This window comes from Bubalus kerabau, chromosome 7 (genome assembly GCF_029407905.1).
Source record: "Bubalus kerabau isolate K-KA32 ecotype Philippines breed swamp buffalo chromosome 7, PCC_UOA_SB_1v2, whole genome shotgun sequence".
NCBI lineage: Eukaryota > Metazoa > Chordata > Mammalia > Artiodactyla > Bovidae > Bubalus > Bubalus kerabau.
Window position 1 is genome coordinate 102,364,006 of NC_073630.1, and position 16,033 is coordinate 102,380,038.

The window sequence follows — 16,033 nt, forward strand, 5'->3', positions numbered from 1 at the left end:
TTCAGACATTCCCAGCCCTCTCTCAGTCTGTGGTTGACCTCTTTCACCAGTTCTCCCTTCAAAGACACTGCCTCCTGGTTCTGTGTCTCTAGTGCATGTTAAGCATCTGTTATGTAGTGCTTCATTATGTTCCCTTCACACCAGCGGTGGCTCACGGTTCGTGCACTTATTCTAAGTCACTTCACTTGTGGCCAACTCTTTGCTACCCTATGGACGGTAGCCCACTAGGGTTCTATGTCCACGGGATTCTCCAGGCAAAAATACTGGGATGGGCTGTTGCCATTTCCTACTCCGGGGATCTTCCTGACCCAGGGATTGAACCCCCGTCTCTTATATCTCCTGCACCGGCAAGTGGGTTCTTTACTACCAGCACCACCTGGGAAGCCATTTATGCTCTACTGCTCCTGAAAGAAACAAGAATCAGCTATTCCCCCTCTTGTTTTCCACCTGTAACTATCATCAGGCCAAGCACATCGATGCTGTTCAGTAAAATGCATGTACATGTTTTCGTTGAGCTTTTGAATAACTCTAACAAATTTCAGCAAAATGCTGAATTCCTTCATCATTTCTAGAACGGGCAGTAGACTCTCAAAGTACTTACAAATTTACACAGAATTAAACTCGTGTCACTGTACTTCATGTAGAGTGAGTAGAATGTTTCCAATTTTGTGTATGATCATACAGTAATATTATGTTTTATTATAAAAGATACTGATTTAGCACACAGCATTATAATAGCTGGTTCTTTATACTTAGATTACTGGTAGCCTACATTTCCCTAGCTTTATGCATATCTCTTTATTATAATAACACACTTTATGCCTCTTTGAAGACAGAAAACAAACTGAAGGGAAATATCATGGAATACATGGCTCATAAAACTCCTCAGAAATTAGGGATGCGAACTCCCAATCTCCGTGATAATCGGATCTTTTTTGCTGTTGCTTTTTTTTAGTCAAGTAGGTATAGAACTTCTACATTTTACTTAAGTTGTTGAAGGGATAAATAAAAAATCTTTTCACTGGAGAAGATGCAATTAATAAAAATGGGAGGTATTTACCATAGGTAACTTCTATAAAGAAGGAACTCTCTCTGTGCATACATCTCCTTTGGGGGAGGTTTGATCATCTAATACATTTGGTTCAGCTAGAGTAAAATCATTCATTTCCTCTCGAGTGGCAGTGTTAATTCTAAAAGCAAAATTTTCATACATTACATACATATGCTCTCCTGAAAGAGAATTATATCTTCAAGTACTCCAAGTGACCACATATCACTTGGGCGACCACTTACGGAAGAGAGATCAAAAGACTATTTTATAAATGAAGCATGCTAATTTATCACATCATATCTGCCATCACTTCATAGCATTTTAGGCAGGAGGAAGGCCTATATATGCTGTCTGCCATCTTGATCAAATCCTTTCCAAACACACATAGGTTAGCCTGTAATGCGAATTTGTGTGTGTGTGTGTGTGTGTGTGTGTGTTAGTCACTCAGTTGTGTCCAACTCTTTGCAATCCCAGACTGTAGCCCACCAGGCTCCTCCGTCCATGGGAATTCTCCAGGTAAGAATAATGGAGAGGGTTGCCATTCCCATGCGAATAAACACAAAGAAAGAACTACCAGTCTAATCTAGCTGTGACCTAGGCTCTGTTCCTTATCAATGGAGTGATCCTGGGCAAGCCACACTTTCTTTCTTCATTTGTAACACAGGGTAGAAACGATAATGTACCTCAGATTCCTCAGTAAGGAATCTCTATGCATACAAAACATTTAACATATTGTTGGCACAGGGTTAGCCCTCAATAAATGGCGGTTTATTGTCATCCTTATTGTCATTGACAGTAACAAAAGAAAATGCAAATTTATCAGTATGATTCTAAATTACTGGAAATTGTCAAAGAAAACTAAGTATAACAATGCTTACATGTCTTTGTACTACTTTTTATCATATTGGTATGGAATCCAAAAGCTGCGGCGATTCTTAGTTCTTCCTGAAAAAAACAGCACTTTGGATATTTGTTGAGAATAGCTGCATTGGAAATACTTGATTTTTTTTTTAAATTTTATTTTATTTTTAAACTTTACATAACTGTATTAAACTTGATCAAAAATTTGCTGTACCCAATAGAAAAAAAAAATTTTTTTTTCTTTCAGTGGTGGTTGTTTAAGCTCATAATGCAAATCCAAAAAAGCTAGGACATAAGAAAGGTCGTGGTGAAGTTAAGCACTCTAGAAATGGGCAATCTTGCTCACAGCTTGAAAAAAATCCAAAAAGGAAAACTGGACAGCAACACAGGAATTGCTAAAATTTTAATGTGTTGAAGCTCAATACAAGGGAACTACAGGTACACTTCTTGATGCTTCAGAGAAGTCAGATGACACCACCAAGAAGTCCACATTCAAATCTTCTCATTTTACCTAAAAGTTAAGTTGGTTTAAGAACACAGGTTGAAATTCAGCTGAATATTTTCCTAAAACGTGATGCAGCCGTCGTTGGAACGCCATTCTTGGAATGATCCATCTTCTCCACTGTGACTTAAGTGTTCCCTGTACTTCTTTGCCCACCACTCCTTCCCTCCAACTTTCGAAAAAACTAATACAAAGCAAAAACTCTAGCTCTTGGCCTCAGAGGCGGGCAAGGACCAATTAGACCAAAGAGAATCTCTTCAGGGATTTCTCCACCTGGGATGGCAGCAGAAAGCTCTTTCTGCTTTCATCTTGAAGCCACTGGGTCAGCTGGTCTAGAGTTGCCTGACAAAGAACAGGTGGCAAGCCCTGAAATGCTAGTCTCTGGTTCCAGTTGCTCGGAAACCAATGTTATTACTGTCATGGTTTAAGAATGTGGCCACTATATTTTCTTTTTTGTTTAAGCTAGATATACCTGGGTTTCTATCAATCAAAACGGAAAAACCATGCTTATTACACATTAAATTCTTAAATGTCTCTGAATCTATTTTTATTCTGTATTGTGTTCCCACTAATCTACTTTTCTTCTCTAGAGCTGAACTGTCAATTTCTTTATATTTTAAAATCTTTTAGGGCTGATCAGCCATCACTACCCTTGGTACACTTTCAGTGGCTCGCCTTACTGACACAGTGGTTGGGGGCAGGGCAGATGGTCCCAAATTGCAGGCACAGGTTTTCTAGTTTCTGAAAAGGTATCCCTCCAACCTGCTGCCTCTAATCTTAATAAATTAATGAAATAAATTATACATCAGCTTCATAAATTAATTAGCAAGAATCAGGGCTTACTTCTAGCCTTACTCACTTGGGCAAACTAATAGAGCTGGTGTGTCTAGATTTTAAAACACTGAAGGCTCGACTGTGGACCAGTGGACTGTGGACAACCTCATGGCTGAGTCCAAGCAGCCAGCAGGCGGCCAGCTTCTCTCTCACAACTTTTTTAGCTGCAACAAATGGAATACATACAGTGCAGCCCAGGACTCCACCAGGGCATTAGGATGCTGTCCTGTACCTCACACGAGGGCATGAGGTGTGGCGATGTGATGTCATGCTGGAGGCAAAATCAAGGTCAGGTGAAAGAGACACTCAGGAAGGACAAAACGGGAAAAATTCTACCAAGGCCAGACTGTATAATGGTTAAGTGCACAGACTTTGGCGTCCCAGGCAGCTCAGTGGTAAAGAACCTGCCTGCCAATGCAGGAGATGCAGGTTTGATCCCTGAATCAGGAAGATCCCCTGGAGGAGGAAATGGCAATCCACTCCAGTATTCTTGCCTGGGAAATCCCATGGACGGAGGAGCCTGGTGGGCTGCTGCTGCTAAGTCGCTTCAGTCGTGTCCGACTCTGTGCGACCCCATAGACGGCAGCCCACCAGGCTCCCCCGTCCCTGGGATTCTCCAGGCTACAGTCTGTGGGGTTGCAAAGAGTCGACGTGACTGAGCATGCATGCACGGACTTTAGATTGGGATCGTCCAGGTCCGAAGTCCCTGCTTTGCAACAAATACCACAGTACACGACCTTGGTCACATTACTCTCATTCTGTCAGCATCATTTTTCCAACAGCATCTGCTCACTTTGTATCTTTGTTACATTTTGGTAATCCTAACAATATTTCAAACTCTGTCATTATTCTTACATTTGTTAATGTCATCTTTGATGTTACTGTCGCAAAAAGATTACAACTCAGCAAAGGCTCAGATGATGGTTAGAGTTTTTCAACAATATTTTTTATTAAGGTATATATGTTGTTTTCTTTTAGGCATAATACTATTGCACACATAATAGATTTCGGTATAGTGTAAACATAACTTTATTGGGAAGCCAAAAAATTCATATGACTTGTTTTATTGCAACAATCACTTTTTTGTGGTGACCTGGAACTGAACTCATAACATCTCTGAGGTGTGCCCATATTACAATGAGCTAAATGTTGAGGCACAGAGAACTGAGACTGTGGATCTATCTGCAAAGTTGCCGATGGATGTCTCTCAGATATGTGAGGGAAGCTTTAACTAAACCAGTTTAGTACTTATAAATAATAATAGTTATTACTCTTTTCCCAGTTTAACCAGTCATCTACATTTGAGCTAAGAATCAGAAAAGGGAGGGGGAAGAAGTAATATTTAAGTTGTGTTTAAAGAGAATCTTGAAATTATCAATTTGAGTAAGAATTCATTTTTCACAGAGGTCCTTACTTTGTGCAGCAAATTGTGTAGGTGCTATGTGGCATACAAAGACCATAACACAGGTCTTGGCCCTCCAGGGGATTTCAGACATTAATAAAGCATTATGAAGACCTGGACATGAGTGAGGGGCTCACAATAATTAGAGGAGGGAAAGAACCCATGATGGGGTGGGGATAAGGCTGAACTTGGACAATTTCATACAGGAGACAGTATTTGAGCATTTTTAGTTGAAACAAAGTATATAATTCATTTTAAAGATAATTTTCCATGCACTTGGAATAGTTTAAGGCAGATAGGAAATAGTGGGTTTGTGAATCCCAGGGAAAATTCTGGGACTGCAAATAGTCGAGTTTGATGAAAGAAATGGGTAGGAGGATAATGAAAGGTCTGGTTGCAAAGGTAGGCTGGGGATATGCTGGGAAACTTGGGATTTCATTTTGTGGTGGATGCCAGACTTTTGATTAGAGAAATAATGCATAATTATTTATGTAAGTATGGATGAGAGGACTATTCAAATATCAGCCACAGTTCTTTATATACTTAAAATATATTTTTTTCATTTATAACTTATAGGAGAGCTTTAATAAAATGCATGTACAATAAATAATTCATACTTAAAAATGCTCCTCAGATAGCTTCATGCCTTTTCAGTAGAAGAGGCCACAAGACCAGGGAAATCAGAAGGCAATCTCAATAATTCTTCTACTTCTTCTTGCAAAGCCTCTGCTTTCTCATGCAACAGCATCTACAATAAAAAAAAATCAAGATGTGAAGCAAAAATATGCATTGTTAGGGAACTGCTAACATTTTACCACCATCTATTCAATACCTGAATCCTTATGTATCAGCATAATCTAGACATTAAAATTAATAATGAGATTGAAAAATGGTCACTTAAGAACAGCAATTATAGTAAATGAAACTGAGGCATTTAAAGCCATTTTAGCTGATCACTGCATTTGGTATACCAAAAATAATGGAGCTTTAATACTCTCAAAGGTTTGTTTTATTGAAGACTCAGCCACTTAAAATTAACTTTTAACCTATAAAATTTAAGACAGTTTTGAAAAAATTTAATTGGTTCTTAAAAATGTTACCCTATATATATAGATTTTATTAATCCTCACAGTTTAGTATGCTATCTTTTAAAAACCTATTGAGAGAGTTTGATATTTGGCAAAACTAATACAATTATGTAAAGTTTAAAAATAAAATAAAATTAAAAAAAAAAAAAACAAAAAAAAAAACCTATTGAGAGAGTTAAAGCTTGGGGCCCTTTAGGGATCAAACCAGTCAATCCTAAAGGAAATCAGTCCTGACTATTCATTGGAAGCACTGATGCTGAAGCTGAAGCTCCAATACTTTGGCCACCTGATGCAAAGAACTGACTCATTGGAAAAGACTCTGATGCTGGGAAAGACTGAAGGTGGGAGGAGAAAGGGATGACAGAGGATGAGATGGTTGGATGGCATCACCGACTTGATGGATATGAGTTTGAGCAAGCTCCGGGAGTTGGATGGCATCACCGACTTGATGGACATGAGTTTGAGCGAGCTCTGGGAGTTGGTGATGGACAGGGAGGCCTGGCGAGCTACAGTTCATGGGGTCAGAGAGTCGGACATGACTGAGCAACTGAACTGAACTGAACTGAACTGAAGGAGGAGGTGAATACACTGGCTCATGTTTTCCTTAAGCCTTGTGCGCCAATGTATCTTGCCATATACATTAGGCTTTCTATAGGTCCTGAACTAATGATCACGCAGCACAATGTCTTACTCATGGAAATGCTTTTCTTAGGCTCTATGTTAAATGATTATAATTGTTAAAAATCCTGCCTGGGAACCTGTTTCTCAAGACTTGTACCCCTGATTACACAGCAACAGTGTATCTAGCCCAGAGACCTTGCCCTGGACCTATTCTCCCTGGCTAATCTTGTGCCAAAGTTATCTCAGGATGTATGCCTTGGGAAAGGGTCTGGTGGAACTCTTACAACCTTGAGGTATTCTTTTTATCTGTCCTCAGCAGCCAGTTGAGAAGTATATAAGGCCCTGCTTAAACTAGTGAGGCAGGGACTCTTTCTACCCACTTCTGATGTCTATGTCAGAAGCTTTCTCTGTTCTGTCACCTTAAAATAAAATTTTGCACACAAAGCTCTGAGTGACTGAGAATCTTCTTTGGTCCCGGAGTTAAATCTTCTCCTTCAAAGACCACAAATCCAGCGGCACCATTTACCATAAGCTGTCACTATCAATGTTTCAAAGAAAACTTTTATTCAAGCTCCTAAAACTAATATGGTTAATTTCAAAAGGAGCATAATAAACAAAGAAACTATTTCTAACCTATTTCTAAACTGGTACATAGTAGATGTCAATGAATATTTGAATAATGATTTTTCTCCTTTCTTTAAAAACAACGGAAATCAAATGTTGGTATTTGTTGCAGCTGGGTTTGTGTATATTGGTGTGAAATACTTGCATTATTTCTCTTACAACATTTTATAACAAAAAGCTCAATAAAAATCATAGAAGAAAAAAACCACTTTCTCTACCAATTTGATATAAAGCATAACACTATGCACACTATTGTGCCTGAAGTTGTCTAATACTTTTAACATTTAAAGTCACTTATTAAATATTTTGGCCATCGATACTGCAGCTCCCTTTGTATACTTTTTTTTTTTTTGATGTGGACCACTTTAAAAGTCTTTATTAAATTTGTTACAATACTGCTTATGTTTTATGTTTTGGTATTTTGGCTGTGAGGCATGTGACATCTTAGCTCCCAGACCAGGGATTGAACCCATACCCCCTGCATTGGAAGGCCAAGTCTTAACTCCCAGACCACCATGGAAGTTCCCCTTTGTATCTTTAATAATATATAGTCTAACACTATAGTCTTGCTCTACTATGTACTGACTAGCTATGTTTCCTTGGGTAAATCACTTCATTTCTTTAAATCTCATTGATTTATTTATTCAAATATTTGTTAAACATCTACTATAGGCTGAATACCGTGCTAGGTGCTCCAGCAACGAAATAACTACAACTTCAACCCTATCAACCCAAAGAACTCCTTATCTAATAGGACAAGTTGTTGTGTCCTGAGAGGGCTGTCACGAAGATCAATCACAGTAATACAAACAATGGGAGAGCCTTTCAAAAAAATAAGCTGGAAACCTACTTTTCAGTCAGTTCGATTTATATATGACAATAGTATAACAATGAACTTAAAAAACACACACACACAACTATACAATTTCAGACCACAAGGATGGAAATACAGTTGAGATCAAGAAGGAAATAATCCCTTGCTATTGAGTTGTTAAATTGTGTCCAACTCTTGGACACGATGCCATGGACTGTAGCCTGCCAGGCTGCTCTGTCCATTGGATTTTCCAGGCAAGAATACTGGAGTGGGTTGCCTTTTCCTTCTCCAGGGGATGTTCCTGACCCAGGGATTGAACCCATGTCTCCTGCATTGGCAGGTGAATTCTTTACTGCTGAGCCACCTGGGCAGTCCAAATAACCCCTAACTGCTGCATAATGGATTTACCCACAGGGGGCAGGAGGGTAGTGACAAACTGGGTTGCAACTAGCAAAGTGTAACCAGGAGAGTGAATAACCTAAAGTAGACTGCTGACTACAGGTGAGAGAAACAGAAAAGAGAAATCTTTGGAGGCAACAAGAGCTGTTTTCAAGTATGTAAAAAACCACCAAACGAACAAAAAAAGAGCCTGGTTGCAGAGGGTAGTACTATGATACCATGGTAGGCATTTTAAGGCAGCCTCATTATACTGGGATGCTGTTTGTAACACTGAGTCCAAAAATAGAACTTAGTTCTCCAGGTTGTAAATTCCTTGTCAGTGGGGGTGTTTAAAGGTGAGAAGACCAGATGTTGGGGATGCTGAGGAAAGGACTTCTGTGACAAGAGTAGTAGGAGGCGGAATTCAATGAGTTCAGAGTTCCTTATATGTCAGTGAACTCTTAAAAGTGCCTTTATTTTTTGGGAGATCCTTTTTCTCTTTTTAACAAGCCTTGTATCATAACATGTGCACTATTTTTATCCACATATGTGAATATATTTTTTTGTGCCTATAGTTAATATGTCTAAAGTATAAGGAGATAACTGTAAAATATCATAAAGATTAAAAAATGCCTTGTTTGCTTACCTTGGCTGATGAAACAATTTGCTTGGCCTGGCGTCTTGATAAATGATCAATTGTCCTTATCAGCACTTCAGGATTTGCATTAGCTAAGTGCGTTAGACTTTTATAACCTGCATTGTATAACTGTCTTGCTCGACCCTGAAAAGTATTTATAAAAATCCTTAGGATCAGAATTGGGGATTAGGAAAAAATAATTAAGTGTTTTACTGAAGGGAAAAATTCACTTGCAAGAGATAGGAATAAACTAAGATAATAAAGTAAATATGAAAAGATAACACATCAGAATCTGAAGGAATTTTATAAGTGTTTTAAAAGAATTTTAAAATAATTTGGGTGGCTCCAATATGACTGCAAGAGAGCTAGCTTTCTGTGCAGGTGAAGTCAATTGATGTGTGCTGCAATCAGAAATCGGAAAAGGCAGTGGCAACTCACTCTAGTACTCTTGCCTGGAAAATCCCATGGGTGGAGAAGCCTGGTGGGCTGCAGTCCATGGGGTTGTGAAGAGTCGGACACAACTGAGTGACTTCACTTTCACTTTTCACTTTCATGCATTGGAGAAGGAAATGGAAACCCACTCCAGTGTTCTTGCCTGGAGAATCCCAGGGACGGGGGAGCCTGGTGTGTTGCCGTCTATAGGGTCGCACAGAGTCGGACACGACTGAAGCGACTTAGCAGCAGCAGCAGCAGCAATCAGAAATTAGAAACCTGGGGACTTCCCTGGTGATCTAGTGGTTAAGAATCCACCTTCCAATGCAGAAGATGTGGGTTCAATCCCTGGTTAAGGTTAGGATCCCACATGCTGTGGGGCAACTAAGCCCACGTGCCACAAATAGAAAGTCATGTGCCACAACGACAGGTCCCACGTGCCACAATGAAGATAGCCCATGCCCCAAATAAGATCCAACACAGTAAAAAATAAATTAATTAATTAAATATTAAAAAAACAGAAATAAAAAACTCCTTAGGGCACTTGGGGAAGGGGCATTAGTTCAGATCCCCAATCAAATGTTTTAGTTCAGTATCCCTAGAATGTTCTCACTATCTACACTCTACTCCCTGGAGTGTGTGTGTGAGTATGTGTATGTGTGTGCACGCTTTCCCAAGCAGAATTCCTCTGGTTTAAGAACTTAATAACAGAATAAACAGAAAACAAGGGTTGATCAAAAATAGAAAGCTGAGAAACCAGCCAAGGAAACCCTCATCTCATTCTCTTAGAAAATGTAAATGACTCTCACTGCCACCGAGTGGCCACCACCTTCCACAAGCACTGTCTAAACTCACAGCAGGTGAGTCTCTGCTGGAGAGGAGGAAGGTACGGCACACATGCATGCTTGGAGCAAAGAAGGGTGGCACGCACATTTGGGGAGAATCACCCTGTCTCTGCCGTTACATTTATCCACAAATGTGATTTTTCATCAGGACTGCTTCTGGATTGACAGGGATTTCGGGGAGGCCATGGCAGCAATTTATTAAAAACAAATAAAAAAGATTCCCATGATAAATGAGCATTACGGCTATTGTTGCCACTTACCCTATGACACAACAGTAAAACCTGATTTTTCTGCGAGCTGAAATCATCTCAGTTGGGGAGCTAAGAAGTCACTAACCTCTAAAACCCCAGTCACTTCCATGAGTGGGATTAGCTCTGCCTTTACACAGTAGGTCAGCTTCTTGGTGAGTTCTCCCAAAAGGGCCCTGTAAACCCAGAACTCCTCAAGCTCCTGCAAAACACAAAGAGATTCGCAGAATTGAAATGTTGTAAGTTATTTCAGAATCCAGTATGTGTGGTAGGGGGCTTAGAAAGGACTTGCCCTTTGGTAAACTCTGGAAGTTGGGAAAGCCAGAGGCGAACAATGACTCTGAGCAAAATTACTATGAGGAAACATGGCAGAGGTGGAGGGATTTGAACAAAATGCTTTTAGGATGAGGACAAAGCGTGTAAACTGAAAAATAAGTCAACAGGAAGAATTCTAGGGAGAGGGGCTTGGGAGAGAGGGAACACATGTATACCGATGGCCGATTCATATTGATGGCAAAAAACATCACAATATTGTAATTATCCTCCAATTAAAATAAGTAAATAAATATTTTTAAAGAGTTCTGTTCACTTTGACCAAAGCATCAACAAGACATGCAAAGCGTGTATCATCTAGTCAATGGAATTACCTCACAGAAATGTAACACACAGGAGGAGAATGCCGCAGCTGCGGAGAGAAGGCTTTGTATATATCCTCGAGGCATGTTAAACTTTTCAGACACACTCCAAATGTTGGTCTCTTTGAGCAAAGTATAAAGAATGAAAGACAGGTACAGTCTGTTGACAATGTTCTTGTCCACTTTCTAGAAAGACATAAATAAATTCATGTATTAGACCTGCTTAAAAGGTACATCACATTCAAACTGGACAAAAGGGAATGAGAATGACGCTGCACACAGCAGGGAGAGGACAGAGTGGTTCTACAGAAACAAATCGAAGTCATAACAAATGTACTTTAGGTTAGTTCAAAGTATTAGTTTTTCCAGGTCTATAAAAAAAGAGATAAGTCAAACTGTTTCCAATTTAAATTTCCTTCTGTAGGGAGTGTAGTGAGTTGAACTGTCCCTCCTCAAAAGATATACTCAATTCCTAACCCTTGGTGCCTCTGAACGTGACCTGATTTGGAAACAGAATCTCTGCAGATGTAATTAGCAAAGGGTCTTGAGATGAAGCCATCCTGGATATACAGGGGGCCCTTGAGCCCATTAGTCAATGACTGATATCCTTATAAGAGCGAGGACGTGAGTGACAGAGAAAGTGGTGTGAAGACGGAAGGAGGCAGACTGTGGTGAGATGGAGACTACAAGGATTGCTAACAACCACCAAAGGCCACGAGAGAGGCAAGATGGCTCTTCCTCAAGCCTCCAGAAGGAACAGCTCTGCCAGCATCTTGATTTCAGACTTCTGGCCTCCTGACCTGTAACAGAATAAAGCTCTGTTGTTTTAAGACACCTGGTTTGTGCTAATTTGTGACGGCAGCCTTAGGAAAAGAACACGGGAAGACAAGGAGATGGGGAAACCTTTACATTTAGAATTTATAGTGTTGAGTGTTAGTCGCTCGGTCGTGTCCAACTCTTTGCGACCCCATGGACTGTAGCCTACCAGGCTCTGTCCATGGAATTCTCCAGGCAAGAATGCTGGAGTGGGTTGCCATGCCCTTCTCCAGGGGATCTTCCTGCTGGTCTCCTGCATTGCAGGCAGATTCTTTCACTGCCTGAGCCACTGAGCCACCAGGGAAGCCCCAGGTAGTACTTAAAGGTTGGGTGTGTGTATATATATACACACACACACACGCACATATACATATATATATCATACATATGTATATATGACTGATTATAAATTAGACAAATGTGTTTATTTAGATAAGTATGTTAATAAGCTTGTTTATATTGTAAACAAAAAGTAAATATTAGCTTCTATGACTTAAACCTGGTCATGGTAAATAATTAATGTTTCCAGAAGTTAAAACACTGAAAGAGAAGTGCTTTCTGTAGTTGACAATTTCTATTCTGTATATCTGCTTTGGCCTGTGGTGCCTAGTGATTATTTTTTGTGTAAAGCATTTCATAGCTAATACCAAGTAACTCAGAAACTGAGTAATGCATGCTTGAAATCAGAAGAAAAAAAAGAATGAACTTTAAAGAGAAAAGGGAGGATATAATTTTAAAATATAAAATTATATCCTTTACTATAGTAAAAGAATGTTTAAGATGAGAACTTAGAATGTTTGAGAACTTAGATGAGTACATTGAAGGACATAAGAGTTTTAGATTCTGTATGTTTGATACTAGATCACCCTTTTAAAAGCTTTAAGCTGAAAAAGCATGATAGTTGAATAACAACTAGGAAAAGATCACTTTTTAATTTCCCAACTTTAGTGCACCTTCATTATTAACTATAAATTGAGTCAATGGAGATTTTTGCTTAGAATGTACTTTCTAAGCCAAGAAAAATGACATAATTGTATTACATGGCGAGATAAGTCACTTTATGCCAATTTCAAGATCTTTTACAAGAAATGTTTAAAGAAAAGGTCCTTTTCAATGTGGAGAAATCAAGTAGATTTTAAGCAAATAAGTTCTCTAGAAATTTGTTTAAAAAGATACTTCTAAAGTATTAAACTAGTAACTCGTTCATTTGTAATTAAGATAAATCCATGCTCATACAATTTTAAATAATTATAAATTGAACAAACATTTATTGACATGCTTTATAAAATGTAACAAAAATAAATTCTGATTCAAGTTTCAACAGATGCATTATTGTAACATGATTTTATAAGTGCTTATTACTTGGTAATGAGCTCCAGATTAATTTTTTTAATATATTTTAGAGTTTGAAACAAAAGGTTTGTTTTAAGAAATATTTTTATTCAACATTCTGAAGGTCTAAACAATAGTCACTTCTGAGGTAAAAGGTCCAATCTAAATATTGACAACAGGAATACTGAAGTACCATGCATTTATACTTTTATGATACCTCAATACAGGGGACAGCTTCACCATTCAATTCAAATGTAAGTAAAACATCTTCCATTTCTCAAAATGAAACAGTAATATCTATATAAATTTAAAAGATATACAGGGAAATGGTAGGTAAGATCATTAGGCTTCAATGAAGATTAGATTACCAAAGGAAATGAAAATTGAAAAAAACAGTGTAAGTATTATGAGGCAGAAAATTATGTTAATTAAGGAAATGAATGTGTGTTTGCCAGAGAATTATTTTTACTTCTTGTACAGTTAGTGGCGCATTCAGCACTTGATTCTTGTTTGTTGACTTAACTTTAAAAGACAAAAATATGAGATATCACACAAGAGTACTTGGCTTCTCTGCTTCAACCTTCTAAAATGCTTTATGTACTTCAAGTACATTGGTATTTCTTTGGGACAACGAAAAGCACCAACAGAAACAAAAATCCAAAAACTCGTCGAGTGGATGCCAAGTGGATGCTTAAGAAAAAGTTTCTAGAAAACTTTTCTCCCATGAACTGAACTTATTTCAGGATTCTTTTCTACAACACTGTGAAAATATTTTACAATTGTTATGATTTAAACCATAATAAGGAGCCTAAGAAATATAGATTAATAAGGTTTACCTTTTCCTATGCTAAGAGCCTTAGACGTGCACGACTATTTTAGGAATACAAAGGGACACAAAAAAGGGCCATCACAACCACCCAGAAATAACATTATCTTTAAATAGACCTAAATTTCTGTTTGCAAATGTTTTGAATAGTAAAGTGGTAATTATTTTATTAAAGGCAAAAAAGTGAATCAAAACGATCAAACCAACAAAGGAGATGAGATGACAGCATTAATTTCTGTTACCTGAACTTAGCTATTTAGGAAAGAAAAAAAAAAAAAAGACTATGGTACGTACCTTCCTAATAGCTTGACCTGATGCTTTTTTCCCAATAAAGTTCTCAGAGACTCCAACCAGAGCAATGACATTTTGTTCTGCTGGACTGAGTTGGTTAATCTACACAGAAAAAGAATATAGAGAAAAATTAAACTGTAACTTTAAAAAGTCTGCCATTAACCAAATCTAGTAGTCATATCACATTTTCATTATGATAAAATCTATGAAAAATAACACAAATTTTACTTACAAGTATTGCGAGTATTGTATTACAAGTAATACAAATAACACAAGTATTTACTTACAAGTATTTTACTTACAAGCTTGCAATACTTTTAATGTATTATTAAAATAAAACAAACTTTAGTAGAATGAACTTAAAGACATGGCCACAAATACTGTAACCATGCTCTATGATTTTCATGGACTGTGTTTATGTTTCATATGGGAGATGTCTGGGGAGGGAGAGGAGGGAAAGCTTTTGGAAGTAAATGCACTGTTTATATACATGTGTTTGTGTGCATGTGCTCAGTCATGACCAACCCATGGACTATAACCTGCCAGGCTCCTCTGTCCATGGGATTCTCCAAGCAAGGATACTGGAACAGGTTGCCATTTCCTGCTCCAGGGGATCTTTCCCACCCAGGGATCAAAACTGCGTCTCCTGCATTGGCAGGTAGATTCGTTACCACCATGCCACCTGGGAAGACCTGCATACTGCCACTGCCTGTTCAGAGTAAAATCATAGTAGACTGTACTCTACCACTTGGTTTTGTAATAGGTATAGCCAGTTCCACCTTGATACTGGTGATAAAGATGATTATTCCTTCTCAGGTATCAACATCACTGGGTTTGGTGTGACAGGACATGACACCGTGTGTGACTGATAGAGCTTTCATGTAATTAAACTCTCAACCATCAGCAATGATTTTCTTTACATTTCAGGCATTAGAAAATGTAGTGGTCCCCACATCGCAAGAGTAACCACCTTGAGGGGATGGGGACCAGACATGGTCCTTTCTTCTCTTCTGCACCTTACTTTATTTTTTTGACAATGAACATGTTTACATTTAAAAAGTATTAGTCGCTCAGTCATGTCTGACTCTTTACAGTTTCCATGGACTAACCCACCAGGCTTCTACATCCATGCAATTCTTGAGGCAAGAACACTGGACTGGGTTGCCATTCCCCTTCTCCAGGAGATCTTCCCGAGCCAGGGATCGAACCCAGGTCTCCTGCATTGCAGACAGATTCTTTATCGTCTGAGTCTTTTTTCTGGCTATGAAAATATACTTGAAATTGGTCTTTTCATCTTTCAAAAGGCCCGATTTCAAATATATTTTAGTAGCAAAAAAAATGAATAATCACATGATAAAAAATCATATTGTGATTAATTATTTTAGCCTGTATTGCAAAATCTTATCTTCTCACCTGCCTGAAGTATATCATCCAATCAGGGTCACACTGAGAAGCCATATCATAGGGAGTTGTTAAGTAGATTAGATGAAGAAGGCTTTCGAGCATAAGTCCCTCAAGACCTTTCTTCAAGTCTCTGTAAAGAATGTCACAATAAGCCAAATCTATAGTTCCTAAAAGAAAGACACAAAGAGTTCATTTTTCATAATCACCAAAGGAGGAAAGAGGTGATTTTAAAGCAAGTCTGGTTTACCTAAACATAGCAAAAGTCTTGAGGGACTTCCCTGGTGGTTCAGTGGCTAAGTCGCCACACTCCCAGTACAGGGGGCCCAGGTTCTACCCCTGGTCAGGGAACTAGATTCCACATGTCACAAATAAGAGTTTGAGTGCCACAACTA

General features: G+C 38.5%; 1 protein-coding gene across 6 annotated transcripts in view; it reads right to left on the bottom strand.

Moving 5' to 3' along the window:
* Nucleotides 1–5,203: 5,203 nt before the first annotated feature.
* HELQ (helicase, POLQ like) overlaps nucleotides 5,204–16,033 on the bottom strand; it is a 49,466-nt gene continuing 38,636 nt past the window's right edge. For 5 of the 6 annotated variants that reach the window (XM_055588963.1, XM_055588965.1, XM_055588962.1 and 2 more), the window contains 6 exons: nucleotides 15,651–15,808; nucleotides 14,241–14,339; nucleotides 10,985–11,158; nucleotides 10,426–10,539; nucleotides 8,822–8,956; nucleotides 5,204–5,398 (listed from right to left, as the gene is read on the bottom strand). In XM_055588963.1, coding sequence (XP_055444938.1) covers nucleotides 5,291–5,398; nucleotides 8,822–8,956; nucleotides 10,426–10,539; nucleotides 10,985–11,158; nucleotides 14,241–14,339; nucleotides 15,651–15,808 — 788 coding nt within the window. In that variant the 3' untranslated portion in view covers nucleotides 5,204–5,290. The remainder of the gene's footprint in view (nucleotides 5,399–8,821; nucleotides 8,957–10,425; nucleotides 10,540–10,984; nucleotides 11,159–14,240; nucleotides 14,340–15,650; nucleotides 15,809–16,033) is intronic. The other variant, XM_055588964.1, reaches the window with a different exon arrangement.